We start from the raw sequence: 19,640 nt of genomic DNA, 5'->3' as shown, positions 1-19,640 counted from the left end.
TTTCACTTAATGGGATTGCCTGTCCTGATTTTTGCCAGCTGTGCCAGCCTGTGCCTTATCTCACCAGTGCACTTTCCCACCAGTCCAAGGAATTCCACGTGCACTCCTATCTGTGGTGGGATGTTGCAAGACAAGGGTGATGGCACAACTGCCAATTCAGCAGATTTTTGATAGGCAGATGCCACTTCGAAGATATCTTTACTCCAAGAGAAGTTTTGTGCCCACTTCGCCACCTTCACAGCCTTAAAGCCAAAACTCGAATCATCCAATCAAGAAAGCAACAATCTTGGGAAGAAAAATGCACAGCCTAACTCGGAGATGAGAAAAGCCACAGGGAACTGTGGAATTTGCTACTATTTTTGTTGTGCAGGCTGTTAAGTGAGCTTCAGAGGTGACTGCACAAGTCTGGGATGTGCATCCCTGTGCTGCTGGCTCCTGGGAATGAGTTACAGAAGAGTGAGGTGTCTGACTGTCCTCAAAATGCTTCTTGGAGCTCACCAACCTCAGTCACATGATGGTTTGTGCTGGAAGGCACCTTAAATTCCAACACCTCTGCCATGGGCAGGAACACCTTCTGCTAGACCAGGCTGCTCAGAGCCCCATCCAGCCTGGCCCTGAAGACTTCCAGGGACTGGGCATCCACCAGTTCTCTGAGAGTTCCAGTGACTCACCACCCTCACAATCAAGTTTCTTCCTAATATCTAATCTAAATCTACTCCCAGTTTGAAGCCTTGTCCTGTCACTACATACTCTTGTAAATAGTCTCTCTCCACTAGGCAAAGACAGTGCTGGTCTCAATCATCCAGCTCTTGGAGGCAAATTAAACACAGTTTGCAGAGGTGGAGCAGGCTAGTGCTAGCAGACAAAAAGCCAGGATCTGTAACCCCTCTGACACTGAAAAGAAAGGAATGTCTGCACCCATGGAAGATACATTGCTTTGCAGGAATGTAGTGAAATGCTTTAGTTCTCAGAGCAACTGCAGAGCACTGGAGTCAGAATTCCTGGGGTCTATTCTCACCCTCTTACAACTTGTTTTATAACCCTTGAGACATTGCTGAGTAGGAGTATTTGCTTAACCTAAGCTTAATTTAAGTTTTGCTCCTACTTATAAATCAAGTACCTCCAGGACTCTAAGCTTCTAATGAGGTGGGGAATACAATTTCAGAAAAGAGTGTTTCCATTTCCTAGGGAAGTCTCACCAACACATGAAGTAAAGCAAAGTTTGAAGGGATAAGATGTTATTTTACCAGATCAGGTGACAACTGAGAAACAAAATGTAAATATTCTTGAGCATGATTAGTCACACTGATCAGAACAAGATCCACCAAGCATGAACATGTGTGTATTAAATAGGTGTTATCTCTCCCTACAAACCTCTTACCCTCTGGCACTTGTGGGAAACTCTTCACAGAACTCTTACCCAGAACCACTGCAAATAATTTCGTTTCCTGCAATGCTGCTTCCTGCAGTTTACAACACAGTGTGCTTGCCTCCCACCAGTACCACAGCAGCACATTTACAGAGGACATGATAAAACACAAGTGCAGTAAAACATCTGTATGCTTGCATTCAAGGAGTGTGAGTTTTTATATAAAATGAGGAAGAGGAACACTGAAAACACACACACACATGTCTCTACACCACAAAACCAACAACTGCCCAAATTAACAGAAAGCTCAGAGAACTGACAGCTCAGGCCAGTAAAGCATTAATCAGTGCTCAAGACATCTCAGAAGCATGGCCAGGGGACTTTGTAGTTCACTTTTTGCATGCTACCACCCCTTCAGTCTCTAACCCCAGCACAGAGTTTACAACTGTCTGCTGAGAAAAAGCTCTCTCTAACAAGTCTTATTCTTTTGATGATCAGCCTGATTGGATTAGGACATCCATATGTTGTAGCTGATGGCTAACAAGATAGAGGTGGCTTTTCATCACATGGGTAATTGGTCTCTGCAGCAATTACTAAAACAGCAAAGTTGTCCCAGTTGTCTTTTACTCCCCCCTAATATTATTTCTTCCAAACTCTAGTAAGCAGTATCACTGTCTTGTGCAAACACAGTGGGTCTGGTTTGTCTAACACTGAGGGCAGGAATGTACAGAGTACCAGGGGGGAAAAGTGAGGCAAGCAGAGGACACAGAGAAGAAAGAATTGGTGCACAGAGCATCTTGCTCTTCTACCAGTTTGAACACTTGAATGTTCACTATTGCTTTGATCTGCTGCCTTTAGCCGGATCCTGCTCCTTGTCACAAACACAGCTTTGTTTGGCTCAAGAGCTCTGAGGTATTAAGTCAAAGAGTAAAGTCACATGTTGTTAACTTCTATCCAAGAAACTAAACCTCACATTTTAGCTGGTTAATAAAGGGCCAAATTTGGATAGTCTCCTCCATACAAAACCCCTATTACTGAAATCAAAAGGGGGCTTAGCAGGAGCAGGCCTCCCTCTTAGGAAAAGCCAAATACCTCATTAGCAGCATAGTTAATGGAACAGCCATATCCTGGCAAAAAGAAATCTGATAGAAGACTGAATCCTTTTAAAAGAGCAAAGTTCAAAGAAGCAATTTTGGGAGCAGGCACAACTTTGAACCAAACAACCAAATTTTGACAAAGCAAAGCCAGAATTTCTCCAAAGCCAAGGAGAAAGTGCTTAACAACCCCACATTTATGCAAACTTAGCATTTATGCAAAACAAATAAATCCATAAAGTTATAAACGTTCAACGTTCACCAAACCAAGGAAGAGCTTCTGCTCCACTGGCTGCTAAGATGACCACCAAGGATGCAGAGGAATTTTTTGTTTTACAAGGTAGCCATCACTTGTGGCCACACTTTTTCCTCCAGGCTGGTGCCTAAAGGGTAATCAGATACTTGTAGTTAGTGAGGCCGCACCAATGTCCCCACAGCAGCTCTGCCCCAAGTCCCACACTGATGGACCTCCTCACACCCTCACAGGGCCTGTGTCAATAGGACAGAGGATAAAGATTTTAAACTACTACAGGGTCAATTCCAAGCAGATCTACAGAAGAAATGTGTTATGAGGAGGGCCATGAAACAGTGGCACATGTGACATTGACAGAGAGGTGGTGGAGTGCCCAGCACAGTCCCCAGTGCCCAGCAAAGCTGGGATAAAACCACACTTTAACAGCTTTGGCAGCTGAGTGCTGCCAGGCCCTGTGGGTCAACAGAGCTGCACGTTTGTGCCATGGCACTGCTTGGGACTTCACAAAAGCAAACACATTTAGGAGGTTACTCAAATAGCACATTTTTTGCACCCAAAGGGTGTAAGTGCCAGCTCGCCCAGAACCCAGCTCAGACCTGCCGAACTTCTTGGCTGAGCATCTCACCCAGGCACAGGGGAGGCAGCTGTGAAAGAGGAAAAGCAGAACTTGTGTGAAAGGGCTCTGCATTCTCCTCTACACTCACACAAGCACCTTGACCTGCACGTAAGTGAGTAACACCCAGCCACTGCCCCGAACTGTGCTGGTGAAGGGGAAAATTCTGTGCCTTGTCCCACCATAGGAAACAGAGCCCCAGCTGTCCTCAGGGCCAGCCTGTAAACTGCAACCAAAACATCTGGACACATCTGGGGCAACACAGATGCCCCAACTTAAGTGCAGTAAGAGGGGAGTCTTGGTCAAGTTCCCAGAGGAAGGGCCAAGACTGGCACACACCACTCCTGCTTGTGCCATCCATAAGGCATAATACAGCCTTCAGCTTTTGACATGGGCAACTCACCACCTTCCAATCTATTTAATTAATTTTATGAACCTCAGGACTCTGCATACTTGCCATTTAAATGACAAGGGCACTGCACTAGACAGGCTGCCCCAGGAATGATGTACCTCACTAGGCTCTCCCAGCTGATGACTATTTAAAGTACTCACAGAAAAAACTCAACAAATGGAGTGATTTTTACAAGACATCAGAGTCAGCAAATCCCAATTAAGGCAAAAATCAGCTGCAGAGTACACAAAGAGCACAGAGTAACATGCTCCCACCCTCAATATGCTTTCACACAAAGTCATTTGGTTGGGCCCAAGCTTTATTTACTCAGCTCATAACAACAGCAAAAAAAGAAAAAAAGCTTTTAGCAGAAGGTTAAGATAACTGAAACAATTGCTGTAAAATAATGGAGCCCACAACAGTTACGACTTCGTGCATGTATTAATTTAATTGAATAAATACATCCATTCAGCTACTGCCTTTTGCAACAGCCTTCCTGCCTGTAGTGGGAAAGGTTCTTCCCATTAATTGATTATTGTTACTGCTCTGATACACCCTACACACTTGTTTGTGTTTCCATTTAATTTTCCAGGGTATTGCCACTGTAAAAGAGGACACGTGTAAGGGAGCCAGCCCTGCTGACACACAGCAAATGAGAACACCCATCTCTCCCCAAAGGGCTGCAATTATAAAAGGCTGCAGGTTATCGATGGATCAGTGGGTTAATACCGGGATATCCACATGAAACTGTGCAATTTCATCTGATCACAGTCGGTCCACAGGGGAGACAACCAGCGAATCTTTCAGCACAGACACCTTTCAGTAATGAACAGGCATCACAGCCCTCGCGCTGGCAGCAGCTCTCCTCGGAGCTCAGCGCGAATACTGCGCCTTTCTCAGCCCAAGGGAGGCTGTGACAGGAAGGAAAGGCTCTCCAAATCACCCGTAGGAGGATGCATTTACTGAACAAAAGCATTACAGAATTCCGTCTTCGGGCTAAAAATATTACACACCTATAAAGCTGCCTATACCAGCTGCCTATACCAGATTCTCGCTTCTGTGCCCACGTGGGGGTGGACAAACTCACCAGGCAGCTGATGGGTATGGAGTGGGCACAGAGCAAATACAACAGATAGGAGTCAGCTACAATCCACTACAAAAGACCTCATAAAACAGGCTTTAAAAGGAAAAAGGGTAAGGAATGCACAAGGCTGGCAGAACCTTAGGTGGTGAGCTCAGAGAAGCACACTCCAGCAGGAAGGGCTAATGTGAATAAAGTACCCATGTTGTCTGCAGACCACAAATGAGCACAACAGGAAGGAGAGAGTGGGAAATGCTGTGAGGAGTGAAAGGATAAGCAGCCAGGATGGGCAGAGCTGAACAGACCTCTCAGGTGGGCCCCAAAGGCCTTCCAATTGATACACATCAACAGATGGCCTCAAAAGGCTGAGGATATGACCTGTATGCTATAAACACACAATTATTCCACTTTCTGTGATTTAGAAATGTAGGTTCAGACATACATGTCAAGAAATTTGAGAGCTCTGGAAAGAATAGGACTGATCAAAATACATTAATCCTCCTCGTAAGGGACTTTTCATCAGGTAGAGACAAAACCAGCAAACCTCAAACACACAAAATTTTGACTCAACTCCAATTTCAGCAGCTTATGCTGATAACTTGCCATTAACTCACCAGCATAGATATTAACTCTCAGATTTAAGTCTTGTCAGTCGAGAAAATGTCTCTTTCCAAAGCACAATGGCTGCTATCATTTTGACTGACGTAAGCTACCATAAATGATTTTTGAAATGGACAAATTTATCCCTGGAGACAGCAAGATTCCAATTAGGGCAAGTTTGTGCTCCTCTGCAGCAAATCTTGAGCTGGTGCTTAAAAGCAAGACAGAAGGCACCAGAAGCAAGAGTGCGCTTTCTCTCTGTCATCACAAAACAAAAAGTGCTTCTACACATTTGATGCAAAATAACCCCACACTGATACAAAGGTCAAAGCCAGCAGCTGCAATGCAGGGTCCCATCCCTCTTACAGGGTTAATTAGGGCAGATGTGGTAAGAACACAGCATTCTGTTGAGTTCTCCTCTCACACCAAAGGTAAGAGCTGGAACAACCATATGATAAAACCAAAATACATGCAGAAAAGTCCAAATAGGTAAGACAGAAGAAAGCAGCTAAGCAGACACATCCAGCACAGCTGAGTTATCCATTTTTGCATTCTTCTGCCCTATCTTGAAACAGGCCAATGACAACTCTGTGCCCCAGAGGATGCTGTGCTCAGATACACCCCTGCACACTAATAACTCAGGAGCACTCATCACTCCACAGTACAAACTTCTTGACTCAAGACTTGTCCCTTCTGGGGTTTCCTTTAACCCATTCTTCACATTACTGCAATTCAGCAAGTAGCCCCAAGTCATGGGTCCTGAACATGTGGGGTGTGGGCCCATGATGCCAAACACAGAGACAGCTTCAACAAATGCAAAGAGAAACTCTGAAATGCATTAAAGATCAGCACAGCATTCTTCTGAATGAGTCTCACAATCTGGCAGGGCTCCTTCCAACATCAATATCAATTTCCTCCATCAACTGGAGACAGAATAATAGCAACTTCCTCTGTTTAATACAGCCCTTAATTGTCCCAGATCAAATACTGGCTCCCAGAGGCTATTCATTCTGCTCTGTAGGTAACTGTGTCCTAGACAAGATGCAAGAACTTTTATCAGCAAATGTTAAATGCAGCAGGAAGGCCAGAAGGTGTGTCTCAGGCTGCTAAAAACATTAACCAAGCACATCACTGCACTGGCTCTAACACAAAGCACTGCTGGGAGCAGCACAGGCACTCCAGTGACCAGAAAACACTTGCAAGCTCCTGCTTATCTGAAAGGCAGCAAATCCATACAACCACTGTCAGATATGGGGTGTTTTCCCTTTTTGTATCAGCTCCATGATGCCTCTGATCCCCCTCCTAATGACAAAGTCCTCACTGATTTCAAGAGAACTCAGCAAGACTGAGCAGAAAAGGAACTAAAAAAGGAAATGCCAAGTGAGTCATTAGTGGGTGGAGAAAAGAACCGTATAGTAAGTAGTCTTTACTCCTTTAAAATAAACAGTGCCAAAAACTGAAGGAATTCTTTGACACTAGTGAAGATGGAGCAGTAACAAGCCCTGCACAGTCTGTAGGAATGATGAATTCCTCTACTTAGTCATTCCAGATGCCAATAAGCACACAGGTAAAATTAATCTGCTTGTTTGGAAACCTCTAGATGGAAGTTCCAATACTAAACACAAGATCAGACTCAGAGAGAAGCAAACCAGCACCAAACCAGAACATTTTTCCCAATTTCAAACTGCTAAGAAAATTCCTTTATTTCTTCCATCTTCTGGCTGCTACTGCCAGCATTATGACCCATGAGTCAAGCAGGTGCTCAGATGCTGAAAATGGGAGGAGAGTTTTTTTCCCCATCATTAGGTTTCACCTGACCAGCAACCTGTTCCAGTGAAAGGTGTCTCTACCCACAGCAGGGGTAGGAGCTGGATGATCTCTGAGGTCCCTTCCGACCCAAACTGTTCTATGACTCTAAGATTAACCAGAGCAGGCATGGTGCCATGATCTTTCTAACCCTGCTACAGCTCAAATATGTTTCCTTTGGAACTTACTTTGGTGTGTACTTTCACACACTCATCTCTTTGGTTGACTTTGCTCTGGGTTACCAAAACAGCCCCTTTTTCCTAGGCCTGGTTACTACAGCAACAGAATCTTTCTGAGCTTGGTAGCAACACATTGCAAGCAGCAAAAAAAAAAAAAAAAAAAAAAATAAAATCTGCCATTAGTGCAAGAACCATGAAGCTGCAAGTCAGCAGCCCATGAAGAGAAATATTCCTGTAGTATCTCACCCCTGCCTCTCTAATTAAGGAACTCTAAGAATCCCCACCTCCTTGGCAGAGTGCAAGCCTGAGCAACCCCAGACTTCAAAGGATGCACAACAGAGGTGCACTGCCCACAGCCTCCTGTGTGCCTGTCACTGCAGAGAAACCACAGGAGAAATCTGATGGGCTTCACAGCCACAAGAATATTGCACTCCACAGAGGCTATTAGTTCCACTAATGATTAAAGCCAAAGCATCACTTTAAACTCCATATGGTATCACATCTGCATTCTTCTGCATACACATGAGTATTAACACACAAAAAGGAACGTTTGGGTGGGGGGGTGGGGTTCTTGGGGTTTGGGCTTTTTTTTTTAAAAATAACCAGAGAAGCTGTCCTGTATTGTAATTTCACTGGAAAGTGACTGTATTAGATATTATATTATTACTCCACTTAACTTTCATACAACTCAGAAGGAGGAAAAAAAAACCCAAAACCCTCTCAGTGCACACAGTTATTTCTATTTAATTCATTTCCTTGGGACATGAGGATTTTTATTGCAGAGGTAAACAATGACTAGTGCTTAGCTGTCAGGTTGAGAGACTGCTTTTAACCCTCAGCTACAGTCCAGCCCAATACAGCACACAGACTCAACATAAGCAGTGCACTAAGGACAGCACAAACTGGTCAATCTGATCATTTCTCAGCAGCAGCCAGCCATTCTACAAAGTTCAGCCAGACTATTATCACTGTTATTAATTAGTTCCTATCCTGAGAGAATGATCTATGCCAGATTTGCCCCTAATTTCAACTAAGGGAACCTACCCAAAAACATTTCATCTGGTCACACACAGCCCCCACTGAGTGAGTGTGCTATTATGAGAAAGCAAACGGATATAAATTTAGCACAGTGACAGTATCCACTCTGCAGTTATTTCCTCTGAGAAACAGAGCAGAATGAAGTGGGTAAGCTGCTCAGCCAGCTTTCTTCTAAGGCCACTGAAAACTGCATTGATGACATCAACAAAAATAATCAGTTGAAGACAAATCTGAGCAAATAATTCTCAAACAACACTTAAGCCAAGCAATCTGACCCCCTCTCAAGTATCCACCAATGTAAGATGACACTTCCACTTGTTTCTTCTTCATTTATATTCATTCATGGAATAGATTTTTTTTCCTGGTAGCTTTTATTTTCACTAGCAAAATTGATTGCAAGTTGATAGATGAATTAATCATCCAATACTGAAACCCTACTTGTGATGGATAGGCTAGGACAGGGCAGAAATTAAACTTCATTGCTGGTTGAGTGTGCATACACAGGCACTCCTCTGTAACCCGCAATTCAGATGTGGAAAACCAGGTTATGATTTCCATAGCTAAAGCCAGAAAGCAAACAACCCCAAAATACTTGGGGTTTTGTGGTGAGTTTTTTTTTGGTGTGGCTTTTTTTCTTTGTTTGTTTTTAAACTCCACATGTAGTAACAAATACGGTTAGACAACATCCTTATCTCTGCAGAAAAAATAAAAAAGCAGCACATAGTAAGCAGAAATAATTTTCTGGAAGCATTTTCCCAGCTACAGTTGAACTGCCAACTTTAAACAGGTTATTTTAGCATACAAGATGAATGTAGCTCAGGAAGAAGAAGAATCACTCTTCCTAATCCTCCTCTCATGCACCCTCCTCCAGCCTGTTCCCAAGATATGAAGCATTGCTTAAAAAATGCCCACGGAACAGACTGAAAGAAGTTGCTGCTCCTCTATATAGTTATTTATAATAGATAATCTTAGAATCACTCTTAATTTCAGCTCATCACTTATGGTGTTGGCACAGTTACTCCAGTGAATTCAGTCTCATTATTCACCTTTGGGTTGTACATTATCTTGTATTTTATACATCATCCTTCTTTGTCCGGTGGATCCCTCACAAACACTTACAGAACCAAGTGAGGTTGAATAATGACCCAAGGACAAAGCTAAATGCTGAAGTACTATGATTTTATGGCCAGCTACAGAAAAGCAGGGACATGTTTTGAATACACAGATGAGGCTCTAAGTGAAGCAGCAATACATCTATGAATGCCGCGCTACACAGTGACCTTCCACCAGACTTCTGCACTACCCAAGACATTAAAAAGCACTCAAAATCAGCAGGACTGCTCAGCTCTCAATGGCCACGCTCCGCTTGGAAACTTGATAAAAATGTCTTTGGGAAAAAATCCCAAAGGGGAACAGGATCACCCACTCAGCTGAAAGTCACACCAAGGTGGGGATGATGGGACAAGTGTACACTTTTGGTTACCAGGATTATACTAACAATGGCAGCACACACTCCACTGATTTATTCCACTGGAGCAGCTCACCTAGTGACAAATCCCGCAGAAAGAGGAATGTGCCAAGCTGGTACATATTTTCAAAGAAAACTTTGCCAACAACATCCTCTTTAAACCTTCTGGGAGGGGGATCTACTGCTGAAACCCACAAGCACTTTACCCCAATAACTGAGATGTTTCACTGGGGAATCAAAGGCAAATTTCACAGCGTAATCATACGAAAGAATTTTGCAACATGATCACCAGAACCATGAGTTCTACTTCAGGCTCACTGTATCTCAAAATAGACCTTGCCAGCTTCCACGTCCCATTCCGTTACAGGGATCACATTATCAAGGGTCCTGCCACAGCATCCTGGGTCACAGCATCTACTCTGTAACTGGCACTTCCTTGCTAAAATGTGACAGTGGTAGTGACAACACGTGTGTCCTCTCAGTCTCCTCAGACTGCAGCGATTGCTCAGACACATGCTTTGGAACAGGAAGAGAACTAGGGTGTCATGTGGGAGAAAAAAAAAGAAAAAAGTCAATCATCATCACACACACCACTTGAAAATTCTTCGGCTAAAACTGAGCCATAAGCCACCAATATAAGAACTTAAAGCAATCTGGGCAAACACAAGAGAAGGAATGAGCATCTGCCCAATCATCACAGCTGTCCACCTTTACCACTGCTACAAAATAAGCAAGCACTACTGTGTTTCCCTGCTCCTTGAAGTAGAGACCCATGCCAAGTTACTTTCACAAGCACAGCAGCACATGGAGAAAAGGCCTTGAGGCATCCCTTCCACTGGCATCAAACAGGGAACAAGAACCAGATGCCAGCCCACAAGGAAAGCCCTCCAGGAGAAGTTCAGAGAGCCTTACCTATGTACAGAGAGGAATCTTTCCGCCTCACGTGGTCATCGATGTAGGAAACTCCCAGGGGCTGGACAGGGGTAGCACCAATGCCCAGGAGGACCTGTGCCCCGATGAGCAGCAAGTACATCATGTTGGTAGCAGTCCTATTCCTGCAGATAAGGTCTGGGTCTGGTCCCTCATCACTGGTGGACCCGTTGACAGCACACACATCCCTCCCTTCAGCTCCCCAGCGTATTTCTCCCGATTCGTATTCATACTGGTGGGTCAGAAATTCAGGCAACGCAGAAAGGAGGGCACCCAAGGCCATGACTATCCCTCCACATCCTATCAAGCGTGGCCTGTGTCCTCGGGCTCCAAAGTAGCTCACGAAGAGGATGAGGGCCAGGTTGCCAATCTCGAAGCTGCTGGCAATGACGCCCACGTCAGCGCTCTGCAGGTTGAATCGCCGCTCCAAGGTGGTTAAAACACTCACCTACAAAAGAGAAATCCAGAGAAAATTACATTCCATGCCTTCCATTCTCCCCATATGTACTGCTAAAATGCAAATCCCCTTGATTTTTTCCTGGAGCTGAAACCATACCCATCAAGGACATCCAAATCACAGTACAGCAGCAGAGCTCCAAGCACGACCTGACTGTTCAAATACAGCCATGCCAGAAGGTCCTAATACCAAGTGACATTTCACAGCCTACCACCTGTCTGAGCACATGTCACTTCCGAATTCCTGTGCCCATCAGTGTGCATTTTGGATGCCTGCAGACACCCATGATTCCATGATTCTGTCTTTGGGCTCTCTTTCTATTTGAAGGCACAACATTCACTATCCCATGGAACCAAGGCACAAACCACACTGAGCTTCACATCCTGCCAGGCACCCAGCCTTTCCCTTGGAATGAACTGCACTTAGGATGCAGCAGAAAACCCTGCAGATTCTTTGCCTGCACACCAGCACAAGGCTACCGAGCCACTCAGAGACAGCGATGTACAAACAGGCAGTTTAGCTGGCACTGAATGCTTTTACTCAAGTATATAAATAAAATGCTGATCAAAGGGTTTAAACTGTTTGTGGATTAGTTAATGACTGGGATCGTCACAGAGTATTTTTGAGAAGACAGGCCAATTAAGGTTTATATAGAAGATTTAAATCCACCATGAAGAAGGGATGATTTAACAAATTGTGGGTATTTAACACTAAGAAGAGAGAAGCACATGAATAGTCTTCAAATATTTAACATTGCTGCAAAAAGGAATGACCTGTTCTTTGAATTCCAAATGGATGGGATAAGAAGTGACAAGTTTAAACTGCAGTAGAGATGATTCAGGTTAGATACAAAGTGGGAAGAATCCAGATTTTACTGGTAGGGATTGTGAGGCACTGAAATATGCTGCCTGGAAAGGCTGCAGAGGTCTTTATCAGAGCACAGACCAGCATCTATCAGGAAAGACACAGGTATGACTGATCTTGCCATGGGCAGGAAAATGAACAAGATCATCTCTTGAGAGCTCTTCCAATCTTGATTACATGGTGCAGTGAAACACAATGTGGATTTTCTGCAACAGTCAAGCACTGATCAGAGCATGAAGGATGAACCATTAAGTACCTCACTTGCTATCAGGTCTGCTCAATGGAGAAAACAGAGTATTCTCACGTCTATGGTAGTGTCCCTCTTCTACAGTAAAAAAGCAACAAAAGAAATCTTGAATGTGTCACAGAAATGCCAAAAACTTTTACCTTGAACAAAAAACTATCTAGTTTTTCAGAGTGTAAAAGATGAAAGTATTTAAGGTTGTCCTAAAAGACGCAGGTTTCTCTATTCCAAAAAAAAAAAGTGATAAAGACCTCAGAGCAGAAGGTAGCCCCTGGATAGAATAAAAATAGCCTCCCACTGGAGGCACTGAAAATCTTTGCTGATAAACCTCACGAAGCAGGAGCCAGCCTGACCGACTTTAAAGTATTCTGACAGCAGTTCTTCTCCGGGGGCAGATTGCCTCTGCCAGGGTACACCAAGGCACAGTTGGACAAAGACAGCCCCATCGGCAACAAAATGGAAAACGGAAACAACCCACTTCTGCTGCTTTGCATAAGCAAAAGCTCTCAAACCTGACTGTGATAAGTGTCCAAGTCAGACGTCCAAAACTGGACTGTGTTAATGTTTTCTGAAAATCCAGCCCTTTTCTCATACAGGCAACTATCATTTTATACTACCACCAGTGTAATCCTCCCCGACTAAAGAGCTGAGGAGAAAGAAAACTAAAAATGAAATCCTATGAATAAAGGCAGTGCAAGAGCAGTAATTCTTCCCATGCCAAAGCCAGGTGTGCGTGTCAGAGGGAGAGGAGATCACCACCAGGTGCAGGTCCCTGTTGGGATGAAACAGCCCCGTGACTCACGAGGGACAACGGTGTCCTCTGCGAGAGGGGACAGCACAGCCTGTCCCTGCTCCAGTGGCCAGAAGGGCTGGAGCTCGCATTCTAAGGGACACTGCTGCTCCCAGCCCTTTCCCTGTGGGAGCTGAGCAGGTGAGCACAGACACTGCTACAAAACATCCTGCTGGTGTTTCCAGAGCAAGGCATGCCAAGGAGGGGGGCACACACAACATCCCATAGCCACAGGCAGATCCAGCAGGCACCCGTGGGAGAGAGAACCATGGCATGGTTTGGATTGGAAAGGACCTTAAAGACCATCTATAGTTCCAAATCTTTCACTGTGGGTAAGGATTTATCATCCATGGTTTTATTGCAAGGTGTGGTCTAACAGGGCTGGCACTGGGGTCCTGTGAACATCAATTCTGACAGACTGGGGAATCTCTCCAAAATCAGTATATAGCTCTGAGCATGCAAAATTATGTCTATGGTGCTCATTTCTGAGCTGTACCTACTCGTAATTACTCATTACAGCTGTGTAAACTGAGGTAGAGAGCCAACTATTAATGAGACAAGTACAGTCAACAAAATTAATTTCTGATGGAATAATTTAGGCTGGAAGATTGAAAGCCAACAGAAGTGATTTCCCAAGGCCAACTGGTATTAACTAGTTTTGGAAGTCACCCACATTTCGACCTGGCTACCACATTTTAGGCTTTTATCATATACATATACAAGTGGCTAGAAAGCAGGATGGTGTTTAGACATGTGTGGGTGCCAGATCTCAAAAGGGTCACACTTTGGACAGCTGGATTTCAGATACAGAAAACTGCACTATTTCCAGGTGCAGTTCACAGTGACAGAGACAGTAAATTGGTGACAAACCAGAGAACTAAAACCAGAGTCCCAATTCTCATTCCACTCATTTCTGTGGGACTTCAGCCATTCTTTTCCTTTTTACAAACATGAACCCAGTCAACAGCAGGGAAAAAGAGTCTCACCATCTCCTAATACTTTCCTGCTTTACTTTGGGGAAAAGACTGAAACAAAAGTAGGAGGAGGACAACGATACAGGGCAAATTCCAACTCTCTTGATAAAAGCTGGCAGTTCTTCTTATTCCTCTGGCCAGAGCACACAGCATTTCCCAGTCTGCTCCTTCTGGCTGCAGCACTGCTACCCAGTGCTACCAGCTCTGCCTTTGCTAAGTGGGTTATGAGGAACAGGGGATATGGTGAAAGAGCAAATCCATCACAGCAGCCTTGAGCATCCAGAAGAAAACAGCATCCAAGTACAAAATGCTGAGACCAGCATCAGCAGAGTAGCCTCCAAAACTGACAGCCACAGTGAGGGGAAAAAAAACAAAACAACAAAATAAAAATAGGGCTGGGAATTAAACTGTCAACACGCAGATTCTTAGCCAGAGAACAACAGGAACCCAACTGCATTTTATCCAGGGTGGCTGCAGCCTGGACAGCACAGCCCAAACTCTTACTGTGACATTGGCTGTGACCTTAGAAAGACCAACTATAACATCAGCAATAGCATAGCACAGATGTTACCTGCATTTATGCAAAATAAACCCCTGCCCATGGCTAAAATAGTCTCCCCACCCTCCATGCTCCACTTTTATGGGACTTTAGTCAGGTTTAACCTGACTAAACTTGTTGTTTCTATGTGGGATGTTTCCAGTGCCCTTGTTACTGTGGGATAAAAACACTGTATTGCCCATATTTCCTGTCACAATCCTGTTCCCCAGCAGACCAGCCATCACCACTCCCAGACACTAACTCTGTTTATCCAGAGTTACATAAAATGTAAAAAACACCACAGGTCCCTGTAAAATACTGATGTCATGTGGAAAGGCTGTGAGGATTATAAAAAGTCCCCGTGTGCTGATACCAGGTCAATCACTCCAGAGCACAGCCCACGTGGATGCTGTTCAAGAGCAGGGATGTGGGCCTTGGGATGGTGCAGCCTCACAGCAGCTTCAGATGGACAACCTCCTGCTAAAACACAGCAGGGAAACACCAGGAGCCCACAGCTGTGAGGCTGCTTCTTCCTGACTCCTGTCAACTTGCAGCTGTTTAGTCAGGGATGGGAAGAATCGGCTAAGAGGGTATTTAGTTAAAAAAAGCTTCAAGATCAAAACCATTACCAGGAAGCAAAGGCAGCACCCAGCAAAACTCATGCAGACAAGATAGAGCAGATCACGCAGTCTGAGCCCAAGGAGTCACTGGTGTGAAACCACCCACAGGACCAGACAGGTCCAGAGCAGGCACAAGAACAGAGGCACAGCCAGTGCTCTATCCATGGCACACACCAGCACCCAGGAAAATGGGAACAGCACTGAAACCACAGCTTCCCACGGCAGTGTGCCTGCCTGCCACCCTCATGTGCCCACATCTGTCCCTTAGCAGGTCACTGGGGCTCTGACCAGCCAGTCCTTTAACTGCAGCACTGGACTCAGCCTTCTCTTTTTGCTGCCTCTTGCATGACTCCCATTTCTCCCACCCCAGACATCTCCTACTCAGTTTTTGACACAGCCCCACTAAGATGCAGCTCTTAGATCAACTGTGTGGCTGCTGTTACTCCACAGGTTCCTGCTGCTCCAGACTGGATCCTTACCAAAACCAGCCAACTGGACTACTGAAAACTACACCAGTTTGGCACCTGCACACCCTGCTCATGCAGAAAACAGGCTGGACATCTAGAAAAGAACATGTAACCCAGCCTTCTGTCTTTCTGTGAACACACTGCAACATACAAGAACTAGAAGTGATTAAAACCTGCAGCATGCTTGCACTGTCTCCTCCTCTGAGCCACGGCAGGCTGCACACACACATTTGGATCAGATGACTGACATCAAACAGGCCTGGGCTAAAGGGGCCTCCTAACACCACTCTAAAACACTCCTCAATGATTGAAAAAGGAAAATGTCTCACGTAATGCACACAGTGATAATGACCCACATCAAAAAAAAAAAAAAGAAATCAATCACCACCTTAAAATTTTTCAGCCAAAGCAATTTGTATTGCAACTTTTGTAACTAAATCCACGGGAGCTTATGCCATGCCATTCTGGACTTATTTCAATAATACATGCTCACATTCATCATTCCTGTCTGTCCCGAATCTACAGACCTCGGCCTTTCTGAACCAAAGTAAATTTGTTTTCTCTATAGGCTGTTTATTTTATATTAGTGCTCAGCAAAAATACAATCCACAGACCTGCTTCGCCCTATTGCCCCCCTTTATCACTAAGAAATGAACTGAAGGCTGGGAGCACCATTATGGAGTCAGAGCCACAGTACATTGAAAATGAATATCATATTGTTCGTATCTCCAATGATCAAGCCATATTCACCCACAGAGTCTCCAGTTAAGTTCATTGTATTAATAATACTGGGTTATATATAGAAAACACATTGACTTTATGCCTGAAGGGCCTTTTCAAAAGGCTTCTTTTTAATGTAAAATACATTTTCTCAGTTATGTGGTAAGAGATTGGACTTGAAGAGACATGTCTGCAGTGCTACAGGGTGTAAAATAATTGCCTGGCAACTACGTTCCCCAAGGAAAACAAATGCAGTCTCCATTACAGAGCTGGGAAACACAAGATTCCTTGTAGAGCCAAAGGGACCACGCCAGAAGTGCCACTCCTTCCAGGTGCCTCCACCCACTTCTCCAGGTGTCAGCTCATCCTCTCTTCCAGCAGCTGTGCAGGATGGGGATGTGATCCCATCACGGGGAGACTCTTAACAGCTCTCCTCCTGTAGAGCTGGTCCCCAGGGGCTTGGTCACCCTTCCTCCCACAGCCACCACGCTCAGGCTTCAAGCCCAAGGGAATGATGCTGATCCTCTGCTCTGACATCTTCCTGCTCCACAATTCCAGCGCTGAGATGGATCACTTGCGGTTGAGCCAAACTTTTAAAAATGCAGCCACTTCCTTGGCGTTTTGCACACTCCTTCCCCATCAGATGGTTGGGAGGAGAGCAACAACCTTAACACCCTTTGCCCAAACCCAGGCAACAGCTCTCTTGCTGCTCCTCACCCCACCAAAGCAGTGAGGGCATCAGGACTGCCTGTCTCAGGCTGCTGATCGCTTGTTTGAACACCTTTCCTGGTCCAGCAAAGTCAGTCAAAAATTAAAATACATTTTCATTGCAGATGCCAACACCTGTGCTGGCTCTGGGCACATGAACATAAAGGAAAGCAAAAAGAGGTGGTGATGTGGACACACCCAAGCTGGCTCTGCTCAAGGTCTGGAAATCATCTCTGCATAGGAATTTGCATTCACATGATAGGGATAATAGATGCCACAGCTGAACCCCTGCTGAAAGTAGGGTGTTATTAGCTTGGCTCTTGCTGCATGTGCCTGTGCTGTTTCTAGGCCAGCACTCGAAAAATCTGCAAGTTACTGTACTGGTGCCATGAGGAGTTTGCAGATTGGATCTGTGCCTCACTGGTGTGAAAAATTCATTTTATATTCTAGTGACCAGCTCTGAGGTTACTGACACAGTCCAAATTAAGCACATGTTCAAGGTCAGGATTTTCAGGGCCTGAGAAGAGAGAAGGTATTGCACCATGCAGCAAGAGAAACAGCACATCACACTCCTAGCTGAGGCAAGACACACATTTTTGGCAACCTTCTTCTCTCTGGCATCAAGCAGCAAACTTTCCTGTCATCTCCTGTAGCCCACTGTGCATCTCCTCACCACATTTCAGCAGCCACAGCATCCTGTGCCCCTGGCCCTCGGCCAACACACAAGGCACAAAACAAATGTACCTGGGCACCTTTTGCAGGATTTCACAGCTGTGCACAAATACAGCGATGCTCCAGGCTGCTGCACACTGTAAACAGAGCAGAGAGTACTCAGCACCCAAGGAAGATATCCTGTTTGGTCAGAAGCTGACACATCAGTGTAAAGCCACAATTTGTTCCGAAATAGCTTAAACCAGAAAAAAGCCACGTGCCTCTCAAAGGTAAACGTGCATTTTGCACTACTCCAGTGAAACTGGGATCCAAATACGCTCCATAAAAACCTCACCTCTAACCCAGGCACCCATTGCAGCAAACAGCAAGGCAGGCAGGGCTGCCAATTCCTCTTTGCTTCCTACAGATCCTGCAAGGGACACAATGGGCTGACCCCCTTTCCCAGCTCCCCCGAGGAAGGGAAGGCGCAGTGCCCCATTTACAGCGGTGTGAACACAAAGATCACTGGGGTGTTGTTTGCAGCTGCCCCCTCATATTCATCCTGGAAAGTCAGCCTGAGTCACCAACAGCTCAAAGCAGACCCAGGTACAGAGCCAGGCCACACGGAACTGCCTAAAGAGAACTTGAAAGGCTTTTTCTGTTGCTCTGAAACAGATGCACACCACAGCCAAAACCTAGTTTTTTAACCTTTTAAAGACCCAATCTACAGTGATATTATAATCACAACCACCAACTTAGCATCCACACAACCTTTCTGCCTCCAAGTCTGCTGCTCAATACTGACCTCACTGAGTGAAAGCAGGTGGTATTTTAGTCCCTAACAAGGTATCTACATAAAAACACTCAGTGCCAGAATCCATTTTTAGCACAAAATTTCCTTGAGTAGCACACTTACAACAAAGCCAGTAGGTATTTGAATCCTTACGTATTTTTAAATGTTATGTCATCTTCCCTTGCAGCCAAATAACACATCATAAACATGCAAAGAGGCACCATCCTCAACCCTGTAGCTGCATTTCTGCATGCTTTAAAAACTGTAGCACAGAACAGCGCTGCCAGCACATTTCAGACCTGGAGGATGAAGAATTCCATGTGGAATAAGTGCATAGCAGCAGGGGCTGGTGAGCAGGGGCAGCCAATCCCTCTGTCAAAGTAAACAGCCAAGGGAAAGCTGCTGGAACATCTTTGACACATTCAGAGATGGATTTTTTTTTTTCTCCATGGGCAGCAAGTATGTGTACAAAGCCAGATGAAGAGGAATTCAAACCATATAATTGAAATGTAGGTTCCTGCAGCACTCCTGGCCACATCCAGAACTGGTAGCAAGATTCATACATGGATCTGGAACTCTGTAAACTGGGCACCATCATGCTGGGTTCCAGCTGAGAGGAGGAGATAAAATTCATGTGGCTGGAAGACTCCCAACAGGAAATATCTCATGGACTATGTACTACCACTGGAGAGGCACAATCCCAAACTATCACACTGCAATGCCCTCCCTTCTCCACCTCCACAACTGAATGCAGGTTTGCTTGTTCATCCCATAAAACACTTCCTAACACAACACTTCCATGCCTGCAGAGAAGGCTTTCTACTATGAACAGGGCACTTACCACACAGAAACCATAATGCCAGCCTGCCCAGGAAAGCTGTCATGTGAAGGGCTTCATGTTAGCTTAATGTATGATCTGGAGCTGAACTCAGGGCTAAGGGCTGCACCTGAGTTATGGCACAGTGCAGGTGAAGAAGCAGGGCTGTGGAACT

The 19,640-nt window shown here is 45.0% G+C and overlaps 1 protein-coding gene across 1 annotated transcript in view; it reads right to left on the bottom strand.

Annotated features, from left to right (window-relative positions):
• Positions 1–19,640, bottom strand: part of SLCO3A1 (solute carrier organic anion transporter family member 3A1) — a 137,816-nt gene that overhangs the window by 103,358 nt on the left and 14,818 nt on the right. Inside the window, exon 2 of the mRNA XM_041418570.1 lies at positions 10,805–11,270. Within this exon, the coding sequence (XP_041274504.1) occupies positions 10,805–11,270 (466 nt within the window). The remainder of the gene's footprint in view (positions 1–10,804; positions 11,271–19,640) is intronic.

Source organism: Onychostruthus taczanowskii, unplaced genomic scaffold (assembly GCF_017590055.1).
Source record: "Onychostruthus taczanowskii isolate IOZ18803 unplaced genomic scaffold, ASM1759005v1 scaffold6, whole genome shotgun sequence".
Lineage (NCBI taxonomy): Eukaryota > Metazoa > Chordata > Aves > Passeriformes > Passeridae > Onychostruthus > Onychostruthus taczanowskii.
This window is presented reverse-complemented; position numbering and strand designations above follow the sequence as displayed.